This window comes from Sorex araneus, chromosome 2 (genome assembly GCF_027595985.1).
Source record: "Sorex araneus isolate mSorAra2 chromosome 2, mSorAra2.pri, whole genome shotgun sequence".
In the NCBI taxonomy this organism is placed as follows: domain Eukaryota; kingdom Metazoa; phylum Chordata; class Mammalia; order Eulipotyphla; family Soricidae; genus Sorex; species Sorex araneus.
Window position 1 is genome coordinate 318,511,964 of NC_073303.1, and position 24,249 is coordinate 318,536,212.

Sequence of the window (24,249 nt, forward strand, 5' to 3'; positions counted from 1 at the left end):
GCTTTCTCACCGCTGGCCGGAAGCCATTGCCTCCGAGTGCCTCTGCACAGTGAGGGGAGATGTTTTCTGAAAGCTCAGACTCTCGAGCTCTGTTTGATTTGTGTGCCTTATTCTGAGGATGGTGAATCGGGTGGCTCCTAGGGAGCTCCTGGCAGGGCAGCTGGTGGCCAGGGGGCAGCCCGTGCAGACCTACCTCAGTGGCTGCTTGTGGTAACGGGACGCAGCCCCTCATCTGATCGGTGGCCTTTGCCTCAGGACAGCCGACTGTTGGTTGCCTGGACAGCTGCTGGTGCTCCCGTGTGGGGCTGGGCTGGGGTGGGCCAGTTCTCTCAGCAGAGATTCCCCAGTCTGCCAGGTGCCGGCGACTCCCTAGCGTTCACAGTCCCTGGCAGGCAGATTGTGAACAGAATCCATCCATGTTTCCTTGCCTCCCGCCCTCCACTCTCTTGCCGCCTTCAGTAGACTTGCCTCCGCAGCAGGGACATGTCCCCTCACGTCCATGCAGCTGGCCCAGCTGACTGAGACACTGGACCCTCCGTATTCATGAGTCTGGGAGTTGCTGAAATCCAGCTGCCCTCTGTCATTTGAAATATGTATTTAAGCTGAATATAAGAGAACTTTTGACTAACAAGTGCATTGGACAGTGATGAGGAATTCACACAGGCTGGCTAAGACCCAGTCCTTCATTTATTTATTTATTTATTTATTTATTTATTGCTTTTTGAGTCACACTCGGCGATGCACAGGAGTTACTCCTGGCTCTGCACTCAGGAATTAACCCTGACGGTGCTCAGGGGACCTAGAGGATGCTGGGAATCGAAGCCAGCTTGGCCACGTGCAAGGCAAACTCCCTACCCGCTGTGCTATTGCTTCAGCCCCAAACCCAGTCCTTCTGAGCTCACCTGGCTTCTGGGCAGAAGTCTGGGTGCTGTTCTCTGCTCTCCTCAGTCCTCTGTACATACAGGGGGTACCAAAGCCAAGAAGCCCTTCAGACTTCATGAGCTTCCAGCCTGCCAGTAGCCAAGAGATGTGTTCAGTGCATGAATCCAGGGTGAAGGGGCAGCAGGAAGGACAGCTGACTGCCTGTCACTGCCACCAAGATAACCGGTTGTCCAGAGCATGAGCCACATGTCATCTCAGCCCGTGTTTCCTAGGCACCTTTCTTCAGGTTTGCTTCTCACCGTACAGTGACATCAAATGCATGCTGGAGACTTGGGTGCTTACCAACTAATGCCAGCTTCGTTCAAGAGAAGGTAGGCTGGCGAGGCTCTCTTCCCCTGCCTGACTGAGGGGGTCCTGCTATGGACATGGTTATACTTTCTTTCATGGTGCAGGTTTATGTTTAAAAGCAGTTGCCTGCTTGTTTTTGTAGTATAGAAACTGGAATTGCAAATTTAGCAGCTTTGCAAATTGCAAATCTTGCCGGCTGTCCTGCCCCTTGCTTTCTCAGAAGTTTGGGCATCTGACAGAAGCAGATTTCAGGGTCTTTGTGTCTGAGGCCTTCAGCAGAACCCGCCACAGGCTGATTTTGTGTTCTATGTGACGGGCCTTTCCAAGGGGCACCTGCCATTAGCCCAGGCCAGGCCGGTGCCTGAGGCTGGAGCTGCTTATGAGTCCCCACTGTACAGGTGGGGGCCCGAGAGGCCAGCCTCACCCAGCCGAGGGCCAGCCACCACTGCTTGGGAGTGCAGCCAGGTTGTTGCAGATTCATAGCCAGTGCTAATGACACCCCTAAGATCACAGAACTGCTCCGGGCTACAGCAGGCTGGCTGTGTACTCTGGAGCTCCCCGTAAATCCTAGCCAGGTCACACCTTGGGAAAAGTACGGCCGTAAAGAGACCTCCTCCTAGCTGGTCTGTGGGTCACAGGATGGAGATGCCTTGGCTGCCTCAGTAGAACCATCTGTGTTCTGCTCTGTGCGAGATGCTCAGACATCTGATCTAATAAGCTAGTGTATTGTGTGCCCCCTCGCTGTATGCCCTTGGCCCCCCCATACCTGTGACTGGAGGGTTTTGTTGTTGTTTCAGTTCTTTGGGGGGCCAGGGGGGTGAAGGTGAGCAAATCTTCAATACTCAGAAGCTGTTACTGGGTTCGTGCTCGGAGGCCATCACTAGCAGTGCTCAGGGGCACTTGATTGGACCAGAGTCTCTGCAGGTAAAGGGCAGTGCCTTAAACCCTGCACCATCTGGACCTGTTTGTATGTTGCGTCTCAAGCAATGCCCAGAGGCCCAGGGGCCATTCCTAGCAATGCCGTGGCTTCAGGTTGGGCAGTTCAGGGCTGCTGGAGACCACCAAAGCCATTCCCCAGTGGTGCCTGGTACCCTCCAGAGATGCAACTGTGGTGCCATGGGTCAGACTTGGCACTACCAAGGCTGTGCAGATTCTGCATCACTGCCTCAGACTGTCTCCCTGGCTCCCTGCTGGAAGGCTGAGATGTGAATCTTTATTCACTTCCACAGTGAGTTCCTAGCACTGCCCGAGCAGTGACCAAAAGTCCAAATGGAGTGGTGCAGAGCGCATCTAGGACTTGCAGGTGGAGCGATGTGCACCTGCGCCTCGGCACCTGTGGTGTAGTGTGCGTCGCCAAGGCGACTGTGCATGCAGGGACCCAGTGTGAGATGACTGGCTTGTGCTCTCTCGGTTTTCTGTATTGGGCTTTGTTCTATGTGGTGAGCAGCCCCTGGAGAGTAGGCAGAGAGAACTGGAGGGCGCTGAGAAACTGGGCCTACGATGCGAGGGGCTGTGATGAGCAGGAGCGTGTGTGTGAGCTGCAGTGCCGCCCCGGCTCCCCTTCCTCCCTGCAGGGCCTGCCAGGACTTGCTCTAGGAATGTGAAAGCAGCAGCCTTATGACGAAGCACATCTGAGCTTGTGACGCTCAGACTATATATAGACCTGGACTGGGAGCAGCGGGCCCCACACAGCAGGAAAGGGAGGGGTGAGGTTCGTGGAAAACACACGAGGACTGAAAACGTGATGGAGAAACTGGCATCCTAGTTGACTTGGGGTAGGAAGAGGGACAACTATATACATGGTGAGAGGGGAAACTTTCGAGAGAAGATAATGTTATAACAGCAGACCAGCGCATTTGGAAGGAGGAGAAGGTAAAATGAGCTGCATGCTGACTTCGTAGTTGAAAGCGTGCCCTGGAACAGAGGACACAGTGCAGGTGGGGGTGGAGTATTTATGAAGAATTCATATTATGTATGAATCCACTGGTATTTTCAATTTTTCCTCATACGTTAATACCTTTGTTTATAAAACATTTTTTAATCTGTAAGATAGAGATAGAACCTAAGCTAAAATTTATAAAGTGAGTAATAGCCACCACATACAAATAGTTCATCAGTTGTATTGAAGTGTTTTCTTTCACTGGGTTAAATGCACATTTCTGAAGTGATGGATGGGTTTGGGTCTGAGCTGAATCCAGGGTCTCAGTGCATCTCCAGCCCTCAGGGTGGGGATAGGCCCGAAAGCACCAGGCAGGCATGTGGACCCCCATTTGGAGACTGGACTCTCCTCTGGGCAGAAAGCCGAGCAGAGGAGTCTGTGTGTGGGTGCAGCCTGCCCAGTACCTCTGATGCCAGGCATTGCCGGCATGGAGATCCCTGAGAGACCTGGCAGCTAAGTGCCCCAGGGCGGCATGAGCCGGGATCGTCTGGCCTGTCCGGTCTGTGGTGTGTGGTGGTATTATCACTTCTGGCCGCTCCATTAAAGTGAGGACTGGAGCGGGGGGGGGGGGGGGGCGAGGGGGAGTTGCATCAGGCTCAGGGAGGGACCCGATTGGTGGCCACTTCACTACCTAGAGGACTGGAGTGTCCGCCTGCCAGGACCCAGTCCACATGGCCTGCCAGCACTCGGTCAGCCTAGGGACCCGGCCTGCCAGGGGCAAGTCCCTTTCCAAAGGCAGTTCTGATTTAAAATGCCCTTGTGTTCCTCTGACTGCTCTGTCCATGCCATTGAGGTAAGCTTCTGAGCAGCATCTCACGTTCCCCCGAAGGTCACATTCCTGCAGGTGCTGTAGCTGCTGCAGAGTTTATTGCGAACCTTGGATTCCCCCTCCCCCTTCCCTTCATCAGGCACGTGCAGCTTGTGGGGGTGGGTGTGTAGCGAGAAGGGGTCTCAGTATTTGTGGCAGTGTCCTCCCGAGCCCTGCCTTGTGTGGTTTGACGTTTCAAGTACGTGCATGGGAATCTTTGTCAGCTTCTTCCAAAGCCCAGGCGCACATCAGGTGTGGGGAGGGTGTGTCGGTGTCATGGGAAAGGTGGGGGGTGCTGTCTCCCACTGCACCCCAGAGCCCTGCAGCAGGGGGCAGGTGGCATCTCCAAGTCAGAACTCCTGATCCTTTCTTCTTGCACTCATAGTACCAAGTTCTCCAGCCTGTGGCCGGCAGCGGGATGAGGTCTGCTCACACACTGAGCTTTGGTTCCCTACGCTCTGGCCTTGTGGAGAGGGCTGGCTGCGTTGAGAAAGTCCCCCTGACCGGCAGGATCTGCCATGTTCAAGAGGTGGTGGCAGGACTGGCCAGTCCCCTGCTGCTCTGCTGGCTCTTGCCGCCGCAGCCCTGCTGTTTGCACCCGTCATGCTTGCCTTTTCTGTCTTTATTTCTGAACGCTCCGGGCACAGCTCTAAGAGTCTCCCTTTTCTGTGTTGCAGGATGTCAAAGTCTTTAGTGAAGATGGGACGAGCAAAGTGGTGGAGATTCTAGCCGACATGACAGCCAGGGACCTGTGCCAGGCGCTGGTGTACAGAAGCCACTGTGTGAATGACAACAGCTGGACCCTGGTGGAGCACCACCCGCACCTGGGGCTAGGTAGGGTGTCTGCCGTCAGCTGGGGTCGCACTCTGTCCCTCCGCCCTCTCCCTGCACCCCTGCTGCAGCGTGGCTGCTGGTGGGGCTGATGGGCACGGCCGGGGCTCCGCTCCAGGGCGGTCTCTCACTGTGAATCACCAGGAGATCTGGTTGTGCTGAGCTTGCGTCAGGGGACGGTGAGCCGAGGTGGCCCCGCTCTCAGCTTCTTTCAAGCTCGTGTGTCTCCTGGGAGCCAGAAGGGAGCCGAGAACTGGGCGGAGAACAAGAAAACGTTTTGTTGTGTTCTATTTTCGGAGCTTTGTTTGGGCTTTGGTTGCTGTGGGCTTTTTTTGCTTAGGTGGTCTATTTTAGGGAAAGAAACTTTCCAAACTTTTGTGTAAGTTATTGTTGCGTAAGGTATGGTGCTTACAAATCCAAAGGTGCGTAGATAAGAATAGATAGTTTTCTTTTTCCCCCTGATGTTACACGTTAATTAGGTTTCCTAATATTTATAACTTTATTTTAGGCACTAGGTTATAATACCTTTAATGGTTCACACATACAGTATCCAACACCACAGCCTTCACAGTGTTCCCTCCCTGCCCCCACCACCATAAGCTCGGTTAAAAGGAGATACTTTTATTAGCCAGTGGCTCTTTCACGTGCTCTCTCTCTTGCATGTCTTGAAAGACAGTAAGACTTTACACTCTGCAAACTTCTTCCTGTCATCCTAAAGTTTTCACCGAAGCTCTGGGGAAGCTAAGAAATGTAACTTAAATCTTTGGGTCTGGAGTATTTGTCCAGCCAGCGTTCTCTCCTGGCCTGGTGTCCCCGCGCCTCCGTGCTCAGAGCACCGTGTGCTGTGTGCTGGCGTCCAGTCATCGCCCTGTCTTTCCTGGTGCTTTGCGTATGGAGGGAGCAAGTGTCAGGACTCGGCCGTCTCTCCCCCGCTCTGGCTGCTCTTCTTCCAACTGCTGCAGGCACTGGTGTCACACTGCAGTGACAGGGACACTGTCCTGGCAGGCCCACATGGGACACTCAGCGGGTTTGACTGGGCTCTGAGAGGGCCGCCAGAAGTACATGTTGACTCATAAGTAACTTAGAGATGAAATAAGAGTTTGATAGGAACTCTGCAGTGTGGTACATTCACATGTGCATAGATACACAGACCTATGCACACATACACACGTGTGCTCATACACATCTCTTAATGTGGACATGAACATGTATGTATGGGTGTCATTAGACTTTTAATAAGTCTCAGCACACATATCCCAAATGTAAATATTATTGAAAGCCATTCAAAAAGTTGATGCTTTTAAGTTTGAACTCTGAGAGAGACTTCAGCAGGTAAAAAGCACTAATGTAATTGTGCATGGGTAGATGCACAGGAAATTTAATATGCAGTTGGGGGCAATTTGAGTTTTGATTCAGTCTGAACTCTTGGGTCACATATGTAAATCATATTAATTTTTGGAAGTGATCAAACACTTGAAGGACAGTTTATTCTTCCTTCTGTGAGTTTTATTGAAGCCTGTGACTTGCCGGGTTGTTTGTCCCTGGGTTTAGGCTGTGTCCACACCAACCCCTCGTCAGTGCTGCTTTCCTCTGCTGGGGCCCCAGCCCCCGCCCCAGCCAGCCTTCAGCCGCCCCTCATGGTGCTTAGACAGGACCTATTGCTGGAGTGGATGGAGTCTTGGACCCAGTGGTGCTGGCCCCTGGGTTGGATATTCAGTCACACCACTTCTCTGCACCCCCGGTACTTGGGACCCTGACCCACTCCCCTGCACCCCTGCACTCAGCTCCCCGACCCTGCTCTCCTGCACCCTTGTATTCACCTCCCCCAACCCTGCTCTCTACCCCTGTACACTCAGCTCCCCTGACCATGTTCCCCTGCACCCCTGTACTCAGCTCCCCCTACCCTGCTCTCCACCCCTGTACACTCAGCTCCCCTGACCATGTTCCCCTGCACCCCTGCACTCAGCTCCCCCGACCCTGCTCTCCTGCACCCCTGTACACTCAGCTCCCCCACACTGTTCCCCTGCACCCCTGTACACTCAGCAACTCCAACCATACTCCCTGCACCTCTGTACACTCAGCTCCCTCTGACCCTGAACCCCTGTACTCACTTCCCCGACCCTGCTCTCCTGCACCCCTGTATCAACTCCCCCAAGCCTGCTCCCTGCACACCTGTATACTCAGCTCCCCCTGACCCTGCACCCCTATACTAGCTCCCCCAACCCTGCTCTCCTGCACACCTGTACTCAGCTACCCCAAGCCTGCTCCCTGCACACCTGTACTCTCAGCTCACCCTGACCCTGCTCCCTTGCACCCCTGTACTCAGCTCCCCCGACCCTGCTCCCCCGCACCCCTGTATTCAGCTCCCCCACCCTGTTCCCCTGCACTCCTATACACTCAGCTCCCCCCAACCCTACTCCCTGCACCCCTGTACTCAGCTCCCCCTGACACTGCTCCCTGCACCCCTATATACTCAGCTCCCCCGACCCTGCTCTCTGCACCATGTACTCAGCTCCCCCAACCCTGCTCCCCTGTACTCCCTTGCACTCAGCTGTCCCTGACCTGCTCCCAGCTGCTTCCCTTCTTACCCTTTCCTTCTCGATTTTGTTCCTTCTCTGCCCTTCCTCTCCATGTCCCCTGGAGTCAAGGTGATCGAGGCATCCTCCTCTTTCAAACATTTCCTTCCCATGTCTGCTTATTCTGTGTAAGGACAGCTTATTCTGAGAATGTGCAAATAAGTGCCTACACACAGTGTTTTTAGTGATAAGGTGTCTGTCTCCCTTACTGATGCGTATAATATATTCTAAGGAAGACAATGCTGACTATAAAGTCAAGTTAAGGAAAAATAAAAGGAGAGGTGCAATGAAATTATGAGGAAGAAAATACTATGTGAATCAAATTTTGGATCTTGTTTGACAAGAAATTAATGAAGCCAACTTTTCCGATGGATGGCAACCCAGGGAAGCGAACCTTCTTCCTCACTTTTTTCCCTGCCAGCGCCTGTTTCTGGGACATTAACTCAGCACATGTCCTGCTAGCTTGGTTTTATAGAGTGTGTCCCAGGATTTTAGAAGCTCAAGGGCCCCGCCTTCCTCTGTGTCAGCAGCCAAACTGTCCTCAGCTCCTAGAGAGCCGCTTTCAGAGCCCTTGAGCGCTTTGTGACTCGGACCTGTCTCTTTGGGGTATGGGCCGGCCAGACACCCACGCTGTTAGGGGTGGACCAGAACAGGCCGCTAGCAAGCCAGGCACTTTACCACCTATTCCATCTCTGGGATCTCTCAAACCTGTCCTCACTTCTTTAAAAATGGGCTGAGTTTCTGTTACGGTAAAAATTCTGGTTTTGCCATTATATTGTGTGCGTTTGGTTGTTGAACTCCCCCTTGTGGGGAAATTGAAGTACAGCCCCGTCCTGCCACTTGCAGGCGCGCTGTGGGGCACCTTTCAGAGACCCTTGATGTTTCCGCCCAAGTCCCTTGTTATTGGAGCACATTGACCTCCTGAAGGACCCTTGTGATGGTTCCAGGGCTTGGTCCTGGGTCCCGGCAGGCACAGTTGGCCATTCCCTATTCTCAGGACCACTTCTCGTTGTCACTGATACGTTCTTTCAGAAAGTCACTCTGTCCGTGTTGAAGGTGCTACTGGGACCTGCCAAGAGGCTGGAGAATTGGGCCAAAGGTACAAAATGGTGGCACATTTGTGGGGCCGTTCAGGCAGATAGTTACACAACTCCCAGGAACTGAGGGCGTGGGTGGGCCAGCTGGGACAGCATGCTCAGTCTGCCCGTAGAGTCAGAGACCCAGGGCTCCGGCATAAGCCCTCTGCTGAGCCTGGTCTGACAATGATGAGCCCTGACTGCACACAGGAGTGAGTGATGATGCCAAAAAGGTGGGTCGGTTCCCGTGAAACCGTCTAGGCGACTTGACCACACGGAGGTGTCCCCAGCTCCCGGGGTGTCCACGCTGCTGCTGGGCCCCCTGCAGGCAGGAGTGTCAACATGCAGATTCCCAGCAGTGCCATGCCCCGATCCCTGGGCGGCAGAGCCCTGGGCGCTGTGTGATGTTGCTTTGGCATGATCACACTTGGTGATTCCTGGGGCTGTGTCTCAGGGCATGGCCCTGCTGGGGGCTCAGCGATAAAGGACAAATGGTTTCTGGGACCGCGCAAGCCCGAGTGCTGGCGCTGGAGGCTGAGGCACCTCTGCTCTCTCCTCTCTGGAAGACTCTCCCCGTGGGAGAGATGCCTGTCCCCTCGGTATGTCCCGAGCCTTGCCTGATAGGTAGGGAGTCTGGCATCTCACAAGGCTGTTCATCCCCTTGGGTGATTCCGGTTCTAGCAGGGAATATTGTCCCTGGAAGACAGTTGAGGCTCTCAGCAGTCTGCCCCTTGGCCACATGCTTTTTCTCGCTGGTTTCTGTCTCTTCTCTTACTGGCATCCCTGTTTCAGCCCTGGTCCCCTGGGGCTGGCCCCTAGCGTGGCCCTTTCTCTCCTCTTCCTGGTCAGCGAGGTCCCAAAGTCCTCTTGTCAGGGATCTGGGGCTCAGTGTTTGTGTGCCAGCCTCTCCACTGTGCCACACGGTCCCTGCCCAAGGCACGCCACAGCTGTGACTTCTGCTGGTTCTGACTTAGAACAGGCACCATTTTGGAAAGTGTCACTACCATCTGCCCTTAGACTGTGCTGGAAGGCTCACCTTAGCCAGGACTTCTCTTGGGTAAGAAATCACAGCCATCAGCACCCGCAGAAACGCCCTCTGAAAGGAGTTTGGAAGAGGCCAGGCTGAGTGGACGACAGACTGCAGCCCATCCACCCCAGTCTCAGGCAGCTGCATGGACGTGAAAGAAATGTCTCAAGCACAGCGCGACCACCCTCCCACCTAGGCCCCGACTCCGGGTGCAGTGGTGTGGGGAGGAAGCTCTCTCCCCTCACTCCCGCATACTGTATCTGAGACACTGCAGGCCGCTGCCTCGCCGGCCTCAGGAAGACAAGGGGAGTCGGTGCTAGCAGCACTGGGACCTTGCCTGTGGCCCTCTCCTGCTGATGTGGTCACGAGCTGGTGGCCAAGGGAAGCTGAGGCTGCTGTGATCCTCACCGGCCAGTACTGTTCTCTGCGCGAGGCAGTGCAAGCCAGTGCGGGCACTAGGCCCGAAAGGGCCAGTGAGATCGGGCGATGCCGTCTCTCCAGCCGGTTAGGGTCCCCTGGCCTGCTGCTAAATCCTGGGGTTAGTGCCCATGTTGTGGCACAGAAGGAAGATTGGCTGCTCGGAGTCATCTGCTTCTAAAAGCTTTTTTAAGGCAGAGTAAATTGTAAATAGTGTAAATTCTGAACTTAGTTTTATAGCACTGTAGCACTGTCATCCCATTGTTTATCAATTTGCTCGAGTGGGCACCAGTCGCATCTCCGTTGTGAGACTTGTTGTTACTGTCTTTGGCATATCGAATATGCCATGGGTAGCTTGCCATGCTCTGCCGTGCGGGCGGGATACTCTTGGTATCTTGCCGGGCTCTCCAAGAGGGACGGAAGAATTGAACCCAGGTTGGCTCTACCCACTGTGCTATTGCTCCAGCCCATTAAATTTAGTACACACTGTAATATAGGAATATAAAAATATAATTTCATTGCAAAAGACCAAACACCTAATGAAATTAAAGCATGTAAAAGGTCATGTAATTGCCTTTTACATGTAGTTGAAACTGTTCCACTTTTTCACAATCAATGAATTTACCACTTATTACTGTGTATCAATGTCCTGTGCTTGACAGCAGAAGTGCTTGCATAGAAGCCAACCTTTGAGCCCTTGAAGCAGAAGCACAGAAGCACTCTGACCCCAAATCCAGCACCCACCACACAGCCCATCTCCCGTGCGGGAAGGAGAGGATATCAAACATGCCGTGGGTAGCTTGCCAGGCTCTGCCGTGCGGGCAGGATATTCTCGGTAGCTTGCTGGACTCTGAGAGGGAAAGAGGAATCGAACCTGGGTCAGCCGTGTACAAGACAAGTGCCCTACCCGCTGTGCTATCGCTCCAATCCAGTTAGTTTCATAAACTTGAAAAATACTGTGACCTTCCTAGGATCCTCATCCACTTCCATTCATACCAAAAGCCCATTTGGGACCCCGTGGTGAAACTAACACTTACTCCTGTTCTGTGGGAGTCCACTGTAACTGCTTAGAGTGTTGAATATTGCCACTCAGAGTCTTTTGAATACGCCTTTCCAGCCCTGGAGGGGCTTGGAGCCAGAGCAGAGAGCTTGGCATTGATGTGCTGGGGTGCGACGTGGACGTGCTCACTGCTGCCCACTGCCACTTCCCAAGTCTGGGTCTGGGCAGGGATCTGGCGAGCAGCTTCTGTTCCCAGAATCTGGGTGGGCGGCAATGGCCCCTGGAGGAGGCTCAGGCTTCCTCGAAGCCCTCTTTCCTGCTGTCACTTGCTCTCTGTCGATGCTGCCGTGTGCGGCTTCACGGGGCCTGGGAAGGCTGGGAAGGGGGGAGGGTCTTCCAGAGGACTCCCCGGCCTGTGCTCGGTCACAGTTCCTGTCATACAGAGGACAGCCTCTGGCCCAGCAACCTGCTGGTGTACAGAATTGAGCATTTTCACTGGGCAGGGACTGGGGAGGTGACTTAAGGGGTCTGTATGTGGGGACCCAAGTTTGGTCCGTAAGTCACTCTGGCTGTGGCCAATGTGGCCCCACACTAGGTCCCATTATTGCGTGAGCTTTTTACATGGAGAACAGAAATGAGCAGACAGAGGGTAAGACTGTCTAATTGGAGAGTAAAAGGCGTTCTGTGTCCAGAAAAATTTTGAGAGTCCGGGAGAGCCTGTGTCTGCTGCGGGGTTGCCTGGTCTCGCTCTGATGGGCCCTGGGTCCATCTCCCTTGGTAGGCGTGAAGCCCTGAGGTCCCTCTGCTTCAGGCACTGGCTCTGGGCGGCTCACCTGGGCGTGGCAGGGGGTCTGCCACCACGTGTGCATCTCGTGGTGGGGCTGCAGCAGCTCTCTTCTGCCTCTTGCTACCTGTAGTTGGGAGCTGGGAGGAGCGTTTGCTGATCTTGCCGTGTAGGATAGTCAGTGCCCCCGTGGTCTCGAGGGGACGTAGCAGAGCAGAGCGGGAGCAGCACCTCAGACCCCTCTGCACTCAGGGCCAGGCGCACCCCCTTCCTGGAGACACCCTGCCACCTGCCGCTGTGCCCCAGGGCCTGCTTGCTGCCGTGGGCGCACACGCGTCTTCCTGTGGATGCGTAGGTGTGCCTACACACGTATGTGGGCAGATGCTGCGTGATGTCTGTTTCCTTCCCATTCTGAATGCATGGGAGAACACAGCGGGATCTGCTTCCTGTGGGCTTCAGTTCCTGTGTGGTTGTGGCTGGTCCCAGCAGATCGGTCCACGTCACTCAGCTCTGACTCGAGTTCCCTGACCAGAGGCCGCCTGCCCGCTCCTCTCTCGGGCCCTTTCTCTGTGTGGTACTTGGATGTTCTCCCAATCATTTGTATCCATGCTTATTCCGAAAGGTTAAATTCTTAATTAAGGGCAAAATAATGCTCCTGGGTCCTCTGTCATCTACTCTCCTTCATCGTCTGCCCACGCCGGCTGTGTCTCCTCAGCTGTGCGTTGCAGGGAGGACCCGCCTCTCTTCCTCTAGACTCTGCCACAGAGTCAAGAGAGCCCGGCCAGCCAGGCCGTGTAACTGGTGATAGAACCAGTTGAAAGTTCTGCCTGTTTTCATATGAGTTTATTTTTGTCCACAGAAAGGTGTTTGGAAGACCATGAGCTGGTGGCGCAGGTGGAAAGCACTATGGGAAGCGAAAGTAAATTCTTATTTCGGAAGAATTATGCAAAATATGAGTTTTTCAAAAACCCAATGGTGAGTCCTTTCTTTGTGTTTGGGATCTAGAACTCCTGGAATATTGTCACATTTACTAATAGCAGGTTATAAAGTAACTGAATAGAGATTTAGGGGGTAGCTGATGGGTTAGAGGATGTATATTCTACTTTAATTTAGTGACCCTAGCTTAAAACTCATTTCCCATGCTTAATTGTCTTTGTAATACTTCCCTCCTCTACAGTTGAGTGAGAATGAAGCCTTAGCCCTAAGTCATAAGAGAGAGAAGAGGCCTGGATTTCTCAGCTCCTTTGAACTTCCTCAGTTAAATTGAAAAATAATTAGGCCCACACACAGCAAAATAAGAGCCATAGATAGCTAAGATACATTATCACATTATTAATAGTTTCATCTGCAAATAGCACACATTATTTTTGTGATTGTGGGTGGAAGAGTGATAGAGCAGCCTTCCCCCAGCGTGCACGCGAGCTTCCTTGGGTTTGGGTTTCTGTCAGCTCTCCCTGAATCCCGGCACAGAGCCCCAGGGGTCTAGGGATAACTGTTGTGGCTCAGATAACTGAGCTTTTATTTGAAATTAGGAAATGAGAAAGCTGGTTCGGGGCAGCACACCACAAAAGACTTCCTCGTGTTGCTGTGCTCACCATTTAGTCTCAAGGAACCCTGTCTCAAGCCCTCTGCCCCTGTGACCAGTCCCCACTGGGGTCATACTTCTTTGTCATGGTGCAGCAGGAAGACAGGAACCTTGTAAGCCAACAGACACTCCAAACTGGAATCCAGCATTTCTGGTTTTGATGAGAACCTTCTGGAATAGTCATCTCCATTGTAAACGGGGAATAAAGAGGCCATCATTTTACGTGCAGTTGTGCACAATTTGGCCGTAGCCCTCACACGCGTGCTATACAGATGACTTCCCCCACTTTAAAATGTATCTTTAATGTCTCTGTTTCTCCATTTCCTTAGAATTTCTTCCCAGAGCAGATGGTGACTTGGTGCCAGCACTCCAACGGCAGCCAGAACCAGCTTCTGCAGGTATGGGGCCCACCTGCATTCAGCCAGGGCTGCTCAGAAATCCTCATGCACTGTTTTGGAGACAGCATGGAAAACTTGAATTTGTTGTGCCTTTAACTACCAGAGCTTTGATTTTTAGTAAAGTTCAGAGTAATCGGAATGTGTTTGCCTGGCAGACAGTTACTTGGGGGTAGGATCACCTGCACCTCGGAGTAGCCAGTCCCACTCATAAGGGGAGGATTGCAGAGGAGGACAGCAGCTTGCCATGCCCCTGTCACCACCAGGCCCTGGCCAGGCCTCTGTGCTGGGGACATCCCTGTAGAACTCAGAGCCCAGCTCATAATAAAGGGTTTCTGTTGAATCCTTGCTAAAGAAAATAAGGAAGTCTGTCTTCGGGACCCTACTTCCTGAGCTCTGTTCCCAGGACCAGGAAAGGTGCCCTGGCCACACTGCCTGCCAGGGAGGAGTCCTGGATGTGTTCCCTGCACTGGGGGCTCGCCCTCCATGCGCCTCATCCAGGTCTGCCTGCGTGTGCTCAGTGAGGCATCAGTGCGTTCACTGGAGCTGGCATCTGAGAGAGGAGATGCCCCGCTCTGCCCTCGCCCTCTCTGGTGGCCTGGCCTGGTGGCCCTCCTGGGTGTGGGCTCATGTGTGTGCTGTGCACCCGCACCTGGCAGAGCCCATCAGTCTGGGGACCTGCATGGTAGCCTCAGTGTCCAATGCCTCTCAGCGGCCTGCTTGGACACAGCTCCTGGCCAGCCTGCTGGCAGTGGCCTGCGAGCCACCGCAAGGCCTGGAGGGGCAGGTCAGTTCCACACTACCTGGCCCCAGGCCGCCTGCTGAAGGAGCTGTGTCCACAGTGTCCACCACCAGCCCGTGGGGGACCCTGCAGGCTCACTGCACTGCCTGCCGCCTCCAGCCTCGGGGAGCACACGCCGACACTGCCCACTTTTAGCGGGAAGCACCAGGCTGGAGACGGCGATCACCTGCTCAAACACAGGCTCTTGCTCAGGGTCTGCCGGCCCTTCTCTGTCCTCACTCGGACAAACGCAGTGAACACTTTAGAGGAAATAGGAAGCGAGGTGTGTAACCCTTCCTCTGTCTTTCAACAGTGTTAAAAAGTTGTGTGTGTGTGTGTGTGTGTCTGTCTGTCTGTCTGTCTGTCTGTCTTTGTCTCTGTCTCTGTGTGAGTATTATGCATATTCTGCAATGCCACATTTATATGATTTAGTTCTGATAAGTGACATTATTTGAAAACTCTGACCAAAATAAGGTCTTTGACTAATTCAGGAAATGTCAACAATGTGAGTCCTGTCTGCTGTAATTTTGCTGTTTCAGATAAGTCTGACTTTCAGAATTTCTTCTTCAACAGGATTTTCTGAACTCCAGCAGTTGTCCTGAAATTCAAGGGTTTTTGCATGTGAAAGAGCTGGGAAGGAAATCGTGGAAAAAGCTGTATGTGTGTTTGCGGAGATCAGGCCTTTATTGCTCCACTAAGGGGGCTTCAAAGGTGAGTTTCAAAGCCCACCATCACCCATTGCATGGACTCAGGTGTTGTTTGGGTTTAGGGACCACACCCAGCAGGGCTCAGGGCTTACTCTGGGCTCTGTGCTCTGGGATCACCTTTGGACCATATGGGGATCAGTTTCAGGTCACCTGCACGCTGGACCAGTGCCGCTGGACCAGTGCCGTAAGCCCTGTCTGTCTCTCTCCAGCCTCACTGGGGGTTGTAAGTGATTTAAATCTATCTTAGACTCCTCCAAACGCATAATTTACAGGACTAATCAAGTAACAGTTCAGTAGTTCAATGTAGATATGGGTTGTTCTGCCGGCCTCCCTCAGACAGAGGGCTCCCTCGGATGAGGGCACTGCGGGTCTCCTCACAGGGCTTCCCGCCCAGACTGTGAGGAGTTGCCAGAACCCCTGAGATATACTCACTTCATTTCCTTACTTTGGAAGCCGGGGTCCTGGTTCAATCCAAGAGTATTGGAGAGATTATTGCCATTCGGATGCCAATCTAATGCAGATTACCATGGCTCCTGATGGAATAAAGGGCAGTTTCAGCTGTGTCTGGGGTGAAGCGAGGGCGGGGCCTCACCTGGGAGGGTTTCAGGCCTGCTTCGGGGCCTTTGCACTTGCTCCCTTGTTTTCCTGCTTCCACTGTACCTTCGCCTTCTGAACGCTGGGCTCTTTTTTTCCCTTGCCGGAAGAAGGAAACTCCGTGGGAGCTGACTCAGTGACACTCTGTGGCGTGTCAGCGGTTCCCCCTTGCTGTGTGGGCAGAGGGCTTCTGAGTGACAATCTGTGTGGCCACATCCCTGGCTCCAGGGCTGAATCATGGCTTCCTCACTGACCTGAGATCCTAAGCCCAGGACATCTGCAGCGCAGGGCAGGCACGGGGGTGGCCGCGTGGAGACCAGAGTGAGCCATGATCGTGAGTGCAGTCCAGCTGGATGCCAAACGTGCCGCCTGGCAAAGGCTGTGTGCTGCATGGAACGCGCACCCTCCATGCTAACCTGAGAGTGGCGGGCTTTCTCCTGGCCTTCTCTGGATGCCTTACGGGGGAGTGTGACTCAACAGTTAGAGCAGGAGTCAGGGTCTGTCTGAGCGTGGGGTGTGGGTCTCGGCAGCACCAGCTGGACTTCACCTCCCTTTGCCTCATGTTTCCATTCTGAGAGCAGGGATGCAGCAGAGGGTCAGCTAGCGACCGCCCTGCCAGGCCTTGGCTCTGGAGGTTCTCTTGAGTAAATCTGACTCCCCATTCCAGGAACCCCGACACCTGCAGTTGTTTGCAGACTTGGAGGACAGCAATGTCTTCTCCCTGATTGCCGGCAAGAAGCAGTATGGGGCCCCCACGGACTTCGGCTTCTGCATAAAGGTATCAGCTCCAGTCTAGCCAGAGGGCCCGGCTTACTGCACACTCTGCCGGGGACTTTGGGATCATTTCAGAAAACGGCACTATGTTGTTTCTTTTTCTTTATTATTTTTTTAAGATAACAAAACTCTAACATTGGCACATTCGTTGATGTTAAATTGTTTTCTTGCGTGCTGGGATATGCTGGTCTTCAGGTGACTAAAAGCCTGGGGGTGCAGAGCAGAGGATAGGCAGAGTCTGGTCTGTGGTGCCCATCTGAGGACCCCCAGCCCTCACCCAACACCTTCCGTGCAGATGTGAGGCAGAGCTCACATCATGTGGGTGCACACACCAGTGTAGTGGAGACTCAGGCATGCCCACGTGTGCACACATAAGTGTAGCGTAGACTCAGGCATGTTCACATGTGCACACACCAGTGTAGTGTAGACTTAGGCATGCTCACATGTGCACACACCAGTGTAGTGTAGACTCAGGCACATTCACGTGTGCACAGAGGCCTGCATATGCGCCTCTGCATATGGGAGAGATGGGAAGAATCATTTCTCCCTCTAGTGAATTTTGGTGATCTTTCTCCTCGTTTTAGTCAGCTTTTGAACTGCTGAGGCTTATACTCCATCATCTTAGCTTTTGCAGGTGTCCACAGGTGGAAAGTGAGTCCACTCTAGTACCCTCGTTGCTGCCATGGAGTCAGTAAACTATCTGGGCCAGTTCAGCCCGTCCCCCAAAGGGGCACACGCCTTATCATTCTGTCACACTCCACTCAGCGATGCTTCTTGGTGTGACAGGTGAGAGAAGGCCCCAAGGTTAAAGAGCTGGAGGTAGACCCAGGGTCCAGAGCCCTGTCTCCCCACAGCTCCTGCTGCCCCCTCTAGTGGGCCTTCACAGGGAAGCCCTGAGCACCTACTCGCTCCCTATAGAGCCCGAGGTGGCAGCAGGCCAGCTGTCTGCCTAAAGCTCTCTGGGTCAGGCCCAGGACGCGAACCAGTGAGGCTCAGGCCATCACTGAGTCCGCTGTTGTTGGGTAAACCCACCTCCATTAGGTGACTGAGCTCCCCACCACAGAGCAGTCGTATGACACAGCACAGGGCCTGTTTCCTGGTTGGCCGGAAGGAAGGGGCAGTCCCTGGGGTAGCACCTGTCTTTGCCCCTCAGTGTCACATCCTCAGGTCTGTCGGATACAGCCCGCCTTAGCCGGAGCCTGCTTGAGCCTCTCTGTGAGCCTGATGAGCCTTTCCTCGCCCCTTCCAGCCCAACAAGGTCAGAAGTGACACGAAAGAGATGCGGCTGCTGTGTGCGGAGGATGAGCAGGGCCGGACCTGCTGGCTGACGGCCTTCAGACTCATCAAGGTACCTCGTCCCTCCCCCAGCCACATGGATTGGCTGTCATCGTCATCGTCATTGTCGTCTGCTGTCTGTGTTCGGGTGGGAGTGGGACACTCCCAGCTGCTTTCGGGGGCTCATCCCAGGGTCTGTGCTCAGGAATCACTCATGGTGATGCTCAGAGAACAGGACAAACCCACATCTCCAGGATGGCTTCATGCACGGCAGTACAGCCAGGCCAAAGGCACCTCCTACATCAGCATCACTGCCATTTAGCATGGTGTGGGCGTCCCCAGCCTCCTCACACGATACCAGAAGCACCCCACCCCAGTCGTGCTGACCAACATTGTCAGTGAATATTCTGAACACCAGAAAGGCTCAGCACTGGGGAGATGAGGACAGAGTGGACAAATAAGCCTGAACCATTCTTATCAGGAGCCTTAGTTAGTCTCATGGCATGCTTCAGACCCGTTTCCTGAAAAAAGAGTGTTAATGAGATGAATATGACCAATCGTATCACTTACTGGGGGCCCCCCAGGGGGAGAGTGTCTCCTAACAGTAAGTTCTGAGCAGAATCTGTTGCATGGAGCCTTGTATGGGATAATGCTCTTGGTAGCAATTTCTTAGTTATTGCCAGAGTGACTTTGTTGACTGGGAACATGAAATAAAATATGTTTGATTGCCTCAAAATGTGGCTTGACACAATCTTACCACAGGCTGGAGTTCTGGCTGTGTGTAAAGTTCTTGCACGTAGTAAGTTATGTGACCGGAGTGGACACAGCTGAAATCTGAAACTGGGGCAAAGAGGATCAGGGTGACTGACACAGACCTGGCCTAGGAATCCTGCAGAATCTCACCCCCATACCCCTGGCAGCCTCAATGAAACTTGAAGCTAGTCAAAGATTCAGGATGTAGTCATTGAAAATAGTGGAGAGGCAGGTAGATGGAGGCTAAGCCCAGAGCTTCCCTGGAGATGCCATGACCACAGACTGTGGGACAGACAGACTGACCGCATGCCCCTGACCCAGAGCTTGCTTTGATTTCTGCCATAGATACAGTGGAAAAAGGATTAGAATGAAAGCTTTCTGATTTCACAGTAAAAGATTTACTTGAGCACTGCTTAGGAGCCACCCTCTCCCCACCAAAGGGAAAAAAAACTTGTGTATAACATATGTAGAAAAGATGCTGTGTGTTGGGATTGAAATACACATTCATAATTGTGTTATGTGTGTCAATAATGAACTGTAGGAGAAAAATCGGGATCCGTCCTGGAAAGCAGCCATGCAAACCAGGTGACTGTGGGTGGGGAAATTTCTATGTGTGAGTTTTTTTATCTGCAAATGCACAGTCTCTTGGAAAAAAAATCAGAAATGGAAAGGCGGAGCATACTGTAGGGAACTACATATTTTATTATTTTGGGCAACACATAGTAAATCTAGTTGGCAGGTTCCTAGCAAGCATTTCCTGAGTAAGAGAGGGTGGGAGTCTTCCTTCTGCTGTTGTCTAACAAAAACAGGCTGAGGGAGGAACGTGAGCAGAGCTGCTAGTTACGATGACAGACATGACGTGACCGTTAGCTGATACACTGTGGAATATCATGAACAGAGTTGGCTGTACTGTGGGCACGCATTCTTCCTCCCTTTACACCTGCAACATCATCTCCTCACAGAAGCTTTGTAACATGCATGTTATACCCACGTATGGGCTTCTTGTTAGGCAACTAGTATGTTTCCAGAACCTCATTCCCAGCTGCCCCACCAGCCATTGGGAAGGCAAACGCCCGCCCGCTTCTCTGTGTGGTTCTGCTTTACCATAGCCTCTGTGCAGGTTGCACCTTGCATTCAGTGAGCCGCTTGTTTTATATCTTAAAGTGCCTTTTCTAGACAGGAGCTAGGACCTAGTGACCATTGCAGTGGCCAGCACCAGGCACCAGGGCTTGGTTGGTCCTGAGTGGACTGTGATGGCAGAGTCTTCTGTCCTGCTGCCTCCGCGTCTCTCGTCACTCCCTGAGAAGGCAGGCAAACTGCCAGGTGTGGAAATTCCTTGCAGCTTTCCAAGGGTCGGTCCTTCCCCCTGATCACACCTTGGTCTTGGCCAGAGAAGGGCGTGCATCGTAGAGGAAGACATGTGTGCTGCTCTCCCCCACCGCTGCCTCCAGAATGGGGAAGTAGTTTGGTGTGTATATTGGGGAGCAGTGGAGGTTATTTCAGGGTGAACCCTTGAAACAAGGTTGCCCCCTTTTTCCTGAGCACTGCAGTGGGGAGGCCTTTCTGAGATGGGACCACAGCTTCAGCCCAACTTTGGCCTCGTCTCTGCGGCCAGCACCAATGGGAAACAAGGATCCATCCACCATTGCCTGGCCAATTCTCTGCCCAGTTATGTCTAAATCCTGGACATGATGCTTCATCGGGTCTTGCCTGGCTCCCTCCTGCCTTCCCTGGGCCCCTCCTTTATGGCTGCCTGTCAGACTGGACCTTCAGCTCCATCCTGCCGCAGTGCTTGCAGAGTCCCAGTGGCCCAGGCGGGCTGGCATCACCAGCTCTGACAAGTGTCTCCTTGCAGCATCATCTTCCCAGCTCTCATCACGGGGCTGTCCTCTGCTTTGCATGAAGAACAGTGCCCAGTTAATGCTAACTGGATCCGAGTCATGGTGCCGTGCACAGTGGAATGCTGTGCAGCTCTAAGGAAGAACAGAGGCATGCGATTCACAGGAACAGGGAAGGAACTGCACAGAATAGAGTCCATCAGAAGGAAAGGGGCAGATCCAGAGTCATCCTCGAATGTGCAGGACTTTAAGACAGCCCGCACATGAGCAGCAGAGGGCCCAAGCAGCATATGGGAGAGCTGGTCTTCATGACCCTCGGGAGAGTGTGGACTCCTTGGGAGAGGGGAGAGGGCACTGTTGATGGGGGTGATGTTAGAATTATGTGCGTAAGAAATCATGATTAAAAGAAGTATAAATCATAGAAATCTCAATTTGATATTTTAAAAATGAAAAAAGAGAGAGACAATAGTACAGTGGGTAGGGTGTTTGCCTTGCACGCAGCCGACCCGGGTTCAATTCCCAGCATCCCATATAGTCCTCTGAGCACCGCCAGGGGTGATTCCTGAGTGCAGAGCCAGGAGTAAGCCCTGTGCATTGCCAGGTGTGACCCATAAAGCAAAAAAAAGGAGACAAAAGCCGGAGTATTTCCATAGCTATGGCCATAGAGAGTGCATTAAGCCATCAGAAAGCAGCTGTATAACAATAAAGACATGGTAACCGTTGATGTCTCCTGTTCTGCGCATGTGTGTATCTCCCGTTGTCCAAACGAAACTTGTCTGACCCAGGAGATTGTCCGACCTTGGGGTTTTGTTGGGAATGGGATTAGGAACTGCTCTGTACTCCAGGTGCGAATGAGAGCGGAGGTCTGCTATCTGGTTTAGGCCTTTCTTTTCTGACACCTGATCCCTCCTGTGTTTGGGGTGTCCGGGAGATGTGGGCTCGTCCTGAGTATGCCCTGCCTGGGCACCGCCCGCCTGAGGGGCTCTGCTTTCCACCCTGAGAGCCCTGGCCTTCTGTCTCACGGTGGGTTCTGCCAGCACAGAGCAGGCACTGTCCTCTGACAGGGCATTGTCCGCGTGACAGGACGCAGGGGTGACCTGCTCCCCCGATCTAGCCCCGCAGATGCTCTGTCCAGTCATGTGCTTGTCTGAAAGAATGCAGAGGATCCTTCCCATCATGGCCAGCATCAGCCTGCAGGCCCCAGGAGCCTGAGTCGTGCTGTCCCAACACCCAGCGCTGTTTCTGTACGGTGGGTTATGGTGAAGCAGCACCCTGGACTTCAGATTGTGGAAAAATCCATTCCTTTTTTTCAGAGAAGCACCTGGATTTTAATTAATCTTTGTTGTTTTTTGCCTTTTAAGTGACATCACTAGGGGGCTTTCTTGGCTGTTCTTTTATTGGTGGGGGGGTAGCACCAGGGCCCCTTCTGATATCACTTGGACCTGGCAGTGCTTGGGGGCCACAGGGCAGTCTGTGACAGTGCCCAAGAAGGAGGCAGGTGGCGTGGTATCAGAGATTGAACTCAGGGTCTCGTGCATGCTAGGCGTATGCACCATCCTTTCATCTCTCTTTCTTCATCTACAGTTGCTTTAAAAATAATCGACTCTTTAAAAAAATAATAATCAAATCTTAGTTTGAGCATACATAAAAAAAGCATGGTGGAGTTCAACTTCATAGATGCTCTCAGGGAATGAAGCTAGCAAGTACTACCTGCTTCCATTTCTCACTCTTTCCTAATGTTTACTACACAATTCTGTGGATGCTGTGAGGCTCTTCCCATTATCTGCTGTCCCCGACCTGTCCCTTCATCTAAACCTCTTGAGGAATGGCTGTCGAGTCCTCGCAGACTGTGTTTTCGCTGCAGGGATCTGTAGCGGACACTTGCTTCTCTTCTGCACAGCCTGACTTTGGGAAGGCAATTAATATAGCAAGGCCTTCGTCCAAGGAGAAAATCGGGCCTCCTGCACAAGTGCTTGTGCTGAGACAAATGCTTGCGTGTCTGGAAGGAAGGGGGCGCCCGGTGCTCCAGGGAGGAGTGTCACCATTGGCTGGAGCTGGGGGGTGAAGAGATTGTGCAGAGCAGAGCCTCATGCCGGTGCCCTCCGACAGCATCACATGTCATCACGAGGGGTGGGGGTTGAGGGCAAAGGCAGAGGGAGTGCTCCCAAGGGAGCCACCCGCAGTCGCTTCACTGCCAGGCTGATGCGGAGCCCTGATGGGTGCTGGCCTGGACAGCCTCGTGCTGCTCCGCCACAGAGGGCAGTCAGTCACTGCAGCACTCTTGCCAGAACTCTGGTCTTGGGCTGGGAAAGAGCCCATCTTTTCACCTGGTGGGTCCTCTTCTCTAACTCTTGAAGTTTCCTCTGCTTTAAATGCGTCTATTTAAGAGGTAGGGTCTTGGTTAATTCGGTGTTTACATATTAATGGTCTTACTTGGAAAATTAGCTGCCAGGTTTTTATAACATGCACAGACTGTCTTTGCCATATTTATTCCCTTGTAAACTATCAGAGTATGAACGTTACTAATTTACACCTTTCTTAGATATTCTCAAATATCGTGCTTCTCAGTTTTTTCTTCCTTTTTTTCCCAGGAAAACTCATTAATATGTGGAACAGATGAAAATTTTTTACAAATGATATGGTGAACAAGATTGCCGTTGATTGCAAGTAATTCCCAATCTTAGCAGCTGTAGCAGTTAAGCCTCCCTGATTCTGCGGGGCCCCAGCCTGTGAAGCAGCCCCTCCCTGGGTGCTGGTCTCCAGTGAGATAGGGAGGGAGGGAGGCCAGGTGGGCACAGCCACCGCTAAGGGACACGAGACCCAGGCTCTGTTCCCAGTCACGAGGTGGGGCTGGGCACACGCCCCTCCCAGCCACAGACACCATGGGCATGTGATCCCCTGCTTGGCCAGAAATGAAGAAGGAGAAACTTTTGGCAGGCTATCCAGTGGTTACCGTGTGCTGTGTAGTTTAAATATTTGTTCAGACCACACATGTATGGCCGTCAGAACAGGTCTCTGTCCTGAAGTGGTTTGGAATGCCAGCCCTGCCTTCATAGGACTTGTGGGTCACATTGCCTGGAGGATCTGGTCACTCCTGGCATCTTAAGTGGACTTTAGGAGGACCAGAGAGACAGCACAGTAGGTAAGGCATGTGCATGTGCCTGATCCAGGTGGGGTCCCTCAAGCCCACCAAGAGTGATTCCTGAAGTGAAAAGCCAGGAGTAAGCTCTGGGCACTGCCAGGAGTGGCCCCCCCAAAAAAACCACAAACGTGGGCTTTGGCCCCTGACATGCAACTCACTGGGATTCCCTCTCAGCCCCACCTATACCGTGCTCAACTCCACTGCGTAGTGGCATCAGAGCAGGATGCACAGTCAGTCCTGCAGCCGAGCCCAGCAGTGCAGATATTCCCTTAGCAGTGATCCCAAACTGTTTTGCTGCCTTGCTCAAAAATAAATTTTTATCTTCTCTTCCTGAAGAGCATAAAGATTAAATGCTTGATTAGTTCCAAGGTTGGATTGGCCTGTTTCTGTTACTCATGTTAGCATACCATCTTAAGTGGAGCGGAGGGGCTTGTTTAACTTGGCAAACATCGACTTTGTTCTAAACACTGCCACTTTGCTTAATGTGGAAACATGTGTGCACTCTCTTACCAACAGAAGCAAAACAACAGCTGTCACCTTTTTCCTTATTTTGTGGGAATATCACATTCAACTGGATGTGAATAAGAAATGAGAAGCTTTGCAAAATAGAAAAATACAGAATGTTCTTCTGTTGTCATCTTTCTTTCTTTGAAGCACTAGAAGAAAGTATAAAGTAAACAAAATAAAGATAATTTGGACACTAGAGAGAGATTCCAG

At 52.7% G+C, this 24,249-nt stretch overlaps 1 protein-coding gene across 6 annotated transcripts in view; it reads left to right on the forward strand.

Moving 5' to 3' along the window:
• Nucleotides 1–24,249, forward strand: part of GRB10 (growth factor receptor bound protein 10) — a 207,274-nt gene that overhangs the window by 155,488 nt on the left and 27,537 nt on the right. For all 6 annotated transcript variants that reach the window (XM_055126377.1, XM_055126376.1, XM_055126373.1 and 3 more), the window contains 6 exons: nucleotides 4,655–4,811; nucleotides 12,548–12,663; nucleotides 13,603–13,671; nucleotides 15,023–15,160; nucleotides 16,418–16,528; nucleotides 17,774–17,872. In XM_055126377.1, coding sequence (XP_054982352.1) covers nucleotides 4,655–4,811; nucleotides 12,548–12,663; nucleotides 13,603–13,671; nucleotides 15,023–15,160; nucleotides 16,418–16,528; nucleotides 17,774–17,872 — 690 coding nt within the window. The remainder of the gene's footprint in view (nucleotides 1–4,654; nucleotides 4,812–12,547; nucleotides 12,664–13,602; nucleotides 13,672–15,022; nucleotides 15,161–16,417; nucleotides 16,529–17,773; nucleotides 17,873–24,249) is intronic.